Source organism: Natrix helvetica, assembly GCF_964273705.1.
Source record: "Natrix helvetica genome assembly, chromosome: 2".
NCBI classification, from domain to species: domain Eukaryota; kingdom Metazoa; phylum Chordata; class Lepidosauria; order Squamata; family Natricidae; genus Natrix; species Natrix helvetica.
Genome location: NC_138552.1, coordinates 91,566,086 through 91,572,156, shown reverse-complemented (window position 1 = coordinate 91,572,156; position 6,071 = coordinate 91,566,086). Strand labels below are relative to the sequence as shown.

Below are 6,071 nucleotides of genomic sequence, written 5' to 3'. Positions count from 1 at the left end.
CTCATGGTAGGACTTAAAACTATGCTTCTACTTGTTACTTCTATTGATTTTTTTTTGTTATTGTCTTTTTCTTTCCTGTTTTCAGAGTTTATAAGCTATTTTGTATTACATGTATTTGGATCATTCTTACTATAAATTTCTCCAGTATCATTACTATATTAAAAAAAATAGAATACAATACATGAATGTTAAAATTAATATATTTTTAAAAAATTAGAATACAATACATGAATGTTAAAATTATGAGCTGTACACTAAATTGTTTAAAAGGGGAAAGAAGCATATATTCTTTTATATTTAATTGATATTGTGAAATTTTTGATATTTTAATCAATGCATTTTTAAAATTCACCATTTCATTCCTAAAATGTTATCAGAATTTTAAAATGAAATACTCATTTCCAGCATCCAGTCAGTTTTATAACCCTTCAGTTTATCTTTTGTAGTTGCTTTAAAAAGCTGTAATTAAAGTTCAAGGCTCATATTTAAATGAAAAAGTTTGTGATTTCATTGATTTTTGGCAACAAATCCCGCACTTATACAATTTTTTCAATTAGGCTATTAAGGGCACTCTAAATAACCCCCCCCACACACACACAATTAACTAGCTTACTAAAATTATACATACTAACCAGCAAACTCACAGAGCTAAGTTAGCATGTATAAATCAACTCTGAACATTCGAAGTCTTTCATTTAAATAAACTTGTACAGTAAATTTTAAAACAAGCCACTAAAGCAGATCAATACAATTATTCCTGTAGTGCAAATAGAAAGGCTGACACCCCCCCCCCCCAAAGAAGAACAGATTCTATGGTTTTTTTAAAGCATATTATTAATTTATTAATAAATTTCCCCCCTTTTCCAAGTTATTTTCCCAAGGAGCTACATTATGGGCACCAAACAAGGTTCTGTTGAAGAATAAATAGTTTGGGAGAGTAGTGGTTATTGGGTTAAAGTGTTATTTATTGTTTATTAAAAATTTTAAATTGCTGAATAGCCAAACTCTTGGGTAACTTCAATAAAACATACTAAAAGATACAATTTTAATAAAAACATATATACCAAAAAAAGTTCAAATAAAATGCAAGCTAGGTAGCAGCAAGGCAATTATATGAAGCTAAAACAACACAAATTAAAGTACAAGTAAAGTGCAGTTAAAAGGCCAGGGGAAATAGACAGATTTTCACCTTGTGTCAAAATCATTCTCAAGTGGGTGCTAGCTGAGTCTCTCTGTAGAGAGAATTCCACAAATGCAGTGCCACTGCAAACCCCCCCCCCCTTTTGTTGAGACCCAAGTCAAATTCTTTGCTGTGATGGGAATCTAGAAGAGGGCCTTATTAGATCTCAAAGATCTTAAAATCTCATTGGGTATTTACAGGACAAGGTGCTCCTTCAGCTAATGTGATGCTAAATCATTCAAGGTTTTAAAGAAAAAGGGCTGCACTTTTAATGTCCAGAACATGCCTCAAAGAATTGGGGGGGGGGGGGATTTGATTCTAGGGAATGAACTTTCCCCATATGCAGTTAATCAATCTGAATTTCACCTTCTTCCATTGTATCTACCATCTTGATTAAACCTGAAATTTTGCTCCACTTTCCTTGCGGCATGTCCTAGTGCTGTGATGGCGAACCTATAGCATGCGTGTCAGAGGTGGCACACAGAGCCTTCTCTGTGGGTACACGTGCCATTGCCAGCCGCTCTTCCGGTTTCCGCTGTGCATGTCAGCTGGTCTTTGCGGGCGCCAGAGCACCAGAAAATAGCCTGGAAAATGGCCATAAAACAGTTTTTCGGGACCCTTTTTGGGCTGAAAAATGGCCTGAAAATGGTCCAAAAACAGGCATGCATGCACATGCCAACTGGTTTTCGGGTTTCCGGTGCTCCGGTATGCGCACATGCACATGTGTTCCAGTTTGGGCACTCAGTGCCAAAAAGGTTCGCCATCATTGCCCTAGTGTTAATCTGGTTACCTTTGAATTTTGAAATATAGGGAGAATCTAAAGGAATCTAAGGAACTTGAGAGTGCACGTTGCCCTCAGCCAGGAATGCACAACTTTTTTTTAACCCAAAAGCCACATGAGACTTAGTGCATCTTCATCTTAGTGCATGCTGGCTGGGGAATTCTGGGAGTTGAAGTCCACAAGTCTTAAAGTTCCCAAGTTTGGACACCCCTGGTGTAACTAATTGCTGTTCCTTGGGGAGGAAGAACGGGAGTTTGAAAGGGCAAAGCTGGTACATTGAACATTTGCTATGAACTTGGAATCCATAAGAGACCAACTTTAGCCTTACTCTGTTTGGGGAACTTTGGGGCCCAAAAAAGAAGTGCTGGAAAGCCACTTGTGGTCCTGGGATACATCTTGCTCCCTTCTCTTTATAACCTTTTTCTTTTTTTGCAGCCCTGTGCTTTGATGATGATGTAGGCTTACTCACTTTTTATCTGCCGTTTCTAGCTGTTCCCTGAAAATGTGCAAGGGGCCAATAGAATGGTTTGTTCCAATTCTACCTTCCTACTCCAGTAACAATTTTACATAACAAGTAAGAAATATCACATGCATATTAACAACAGGCAGTGTAGTATTGTGGTTAAGATGCTGGCCTGGCTTTGGGAAGTCCATCCTCAGCACAAAAGTTCATTAGGTGATTTTGGGTCACCCAGTCTGTTAGCCCTACCTACCTCACAAGGATGTTAATAGTAAGGGAAAGTGGGAGGAGGAAGCATGATGTGCTTGCCTTTCTTTTCCGAATAAAGGCAGGATAGAAATCTAAAATTTCATAACAGAAAGCACAAGATCCCTTTCTGATACTCTGCTTTGAAATAAATGTTTCTTAGCCATATTTCCCACAAGTGCTTGCAGGTATTTTCCATTTTTATCTGTTAAGATGGACCACGTGCACAAGGGTTAAATGGTGAACTGCTCTCAGCAAAACCGAAGGATGATTGTGCATGATTACCTCTTGCTTTCCACTGAGATGGATCACAGGAAGCTTAACAAACCTATCAGAAATAAAATATGTGTGACTAAGATACGAGGCTTTTAAAACTGGGAAACCTTTTAGAAGACATTTCTGGTGTAGGCCGACTTAAAAAGCTAAAACCAAGTGCAAATTGTTCTAAATGTATTAAATATGTTGTCCCTCACATTTCATCCCTGTAAAGTATGCTACATGGATTAAATATGTAACATACATACATACGAAATGATGTTGCATGTACATTTAGAGTACAGAAATATGTATATGAGGTTTGCTGATTCCGCAGTTTCTCAAAGGCTTATTTTGTTCTATGCTGAATCATAAGAATTCATGGTTATGGAGTTACATGGTGTTTGTAGCATGGCCAATAAAACTTCTAACCTTGTATTAAAAAATAGGAGAGGGGGAACAGAAAAAGCTAGGAGGATAACCCACCCAAATTTAAGCCCTTTTGAATGCCACAAATTTCAACTGGAGAGATTTAGCAACATGTTCAAAATTCCCCACAAAACTAATGGAATGCAAATGGCTTGATTTTGTTAGATTGCATTGCTGGTTACATAACATTTTTAACTTAACTGTACATTCAGAATAGTCACAGTAGGATACACAAGTATGCCTCAAGTCAAAATCTAAGTGCAAGTTCAAAGCTAGAACTCTTAGCTTCCATCATTTCCATTTCATTGGAGACCTTATGCAGAAGAAGGGAGATTGCATGACATACTACAATACTGATCATACCAGAGAGAGAGAGAGAGAGAGAGAGAGAAAAGAAACTAATGGCATATTAATAAAGTTTGAAAACTCAGGTATTAATGCAACTTCACTCATTTCCCTTCACGAATATGGTCTTCGTGCTTTGATTTCTGCACACGTATGATTTCTTTGAGTATGCTGAACTTGCTTAACATGGTAAAAGTTGGAGCAGGAAACGGGGGTGGGGAGTACACAACTTTGAAGAACTTAATGGAGCTCCCTCCATATTAACCTGCCAAAGTTAATAGCCACAACCAAAGGTGTGTTTTCCAAAGGCAACTGGACTTTGTTTTTCCTTGAAGACGTTTTGCTTGTCATCCAAGAAGCTTCTTCAGTTCTTCAGTGAGAACTGCAGAAACTTCTTGGATGAGAAGATAAAAATGTCTTCATGGAAAAAAAACAAAGCCCAGTTGCCTTTTGAAAAAGCACCTTTGGGACAACCATGGCCAAAACGACTGAGAATCTCCATAGACATGAATAACAGCACCCAGTCCATTTCCAGACCAACTTTGAACTTGGCAAGTGGGTGGGAATTAACCCCATTTCTTTAGCCCTGTATAAGAAAATAGCTGAAGCCTCGCTGCTTAGAACTCACCATACCAAACATCGATTCTCCTTCAAGAAGCCATTATTATTTGCATTGGAACGAAAACGAAAAGTATTTCAGGCACCAAAGGTTCGCGTATCAGTCCCCTACCAGGTTTTAAAAGTTAACAGCTGAACTAGGAGGCTAGCCCCATGCAGTGCAATACCAGCTAATATATGATTATAATATTATCATTATATTATTATTACCGTTATGGTTATTTGGGGGAAAAATAAAGAGTCGGAAGGGTGGATCGTCAGTATCGTTTGTCCCCGTTTGAAAGAACGCTGGGCCAAGTCGAAAGTCGGAGCGCTGGCAACGACGGGACGGTTCGTTCAAACGATCGCCTGGGGATCCGAAGTGAGGTCTTCGGTGGGGTTTATATAACAACAGTACCTGTCGTAAGGGCTGCTCTCCGTGTAGGAGCAAACTATGATGCTGTCGCTGGAGACGACATTCAAATCGTCCTCCGCCGGGCAGGCGGCGGCGGCGTCCCCCTCGAGGCCAGGGGAGTCCCCCCGCGGCTGGTCTAAGGCACTGTAAGGAGAGGCCTCGACCACAAAAATGTTCCCGCCGGGCATCTCCGGATAGCACTTCTCCAAGTACCTCAACATTTCCTCCTGAGCCATTTTGGGGTCCAAGGCCACGCAAACCCCCGCGGCGGGGGCGGCGAGTGAGTCTTTCCCCCCGCAGTAGGCCACCTGGCGGGTCTCCTCAGCCGGCTGGGCGTCGCGTGCTTTCAGGGCCAGCTCGTCGCAGCTGCTTTTGCCGGACTCCAGGTCCGAAGGGGTCCTCAGCAACTCCAGGACCTCCTTGTCCTGGGGTTTCTTGCGGCAGCAGGCGCACGGGGGGCAATAGCTGACGTTGGGCCATTTGGTGCAGCCGTCGGTTTTCCTCGTCAGGGCGATGGCGGCGATGCCGGGTAAGCAGATGGCCGGTCCGATGGCCAGAAGTGGGATGTCGCCCAAAGTCTCGCCTTTGATCCCGGAAACCGTGAACATGAAGCCAAACACCAAGAAGACGCTGACCAAAGCCACCACCAGTCCAGTCCGAGGGTTGATGTCGTCGGGTCGCATGGCTTACGGGTGCTCTAGATCATTGGATCCCGTCGCACCACGAAGAAACGCGGGGAGCGGAAAAGAGCTCCCTCGGAGCAGCCTTGGGGGAGGGAGAGGGGGGGCAGGCGCGGCGGCTCCACGACGGGCTCCAAAGTCGCTCGCAACGTTTACGGGACGCCTCGCCTCATCTCACCTCCGTTGAAAGCCCGGCTAGGAGGGGAAGAAGGAGAGGTGAGATGAGGCGAGGCCCCAGGACCGGGCGAATCTCCTGCCAGGCTTCCCCTTTCCCCCGATGCTTTTTGGCTGCTGCTTTTAGCTTGGTTGCTGCCGCTCAGAGAAGCTGCCTTTTTTCCCCCTCGGCAGCCTGAAGGCACGTGAAATCCCGAGGGCTTCTAGGCTCTTCCCGTTCGGATGCCCGGGATGAGCGATGCATTAAAAGCAATTGCAAAGACTTTTACCTTAGCAAGAGATTCCAATATGCCCAACACGCGAGCGAGCGAGGGAATTAGGTAACACACGATTGCGATGCGTAGCTCCAAAGATTGCGAATGGGATGGGGGTTCGGCCTCGTGCGGTTAAGAGGGGAAATGCGGCAGCACGTGAAAGAAGCGGCGATCCTCAACTAGTCCGCGTGGAACCCAATGAATTTAATGGGAGTTCTCAAAAAAACCCACCCACCACCAACCTCATGCTTGTGG

General features: G+C 43.2%; 1 protein-coding gene across 1 annotated transcript; it reads right to left on the bottom strand.

The window, feature by feature from the left end:
- Positions 1-4,650: 4,650 nt before the first annotated feature.
- TMEM215 (transmembrane protein 215) lies at positions 4,651-5,391 on the bottom strand (the record flags this gene model as incomplete). Its single annotated transcript, XM_081945564.1, has 1 exon — positions 4,651-5,391. One exon carries the CDS (start codon positions 5,389-5,391, stop codon positions 4,651-4,653), a length of 741 nt encoding a protein of 246 aa, XP_081801690.1.
- Positions 5,392-6,071: the final 680 nt, after the last annotated feature.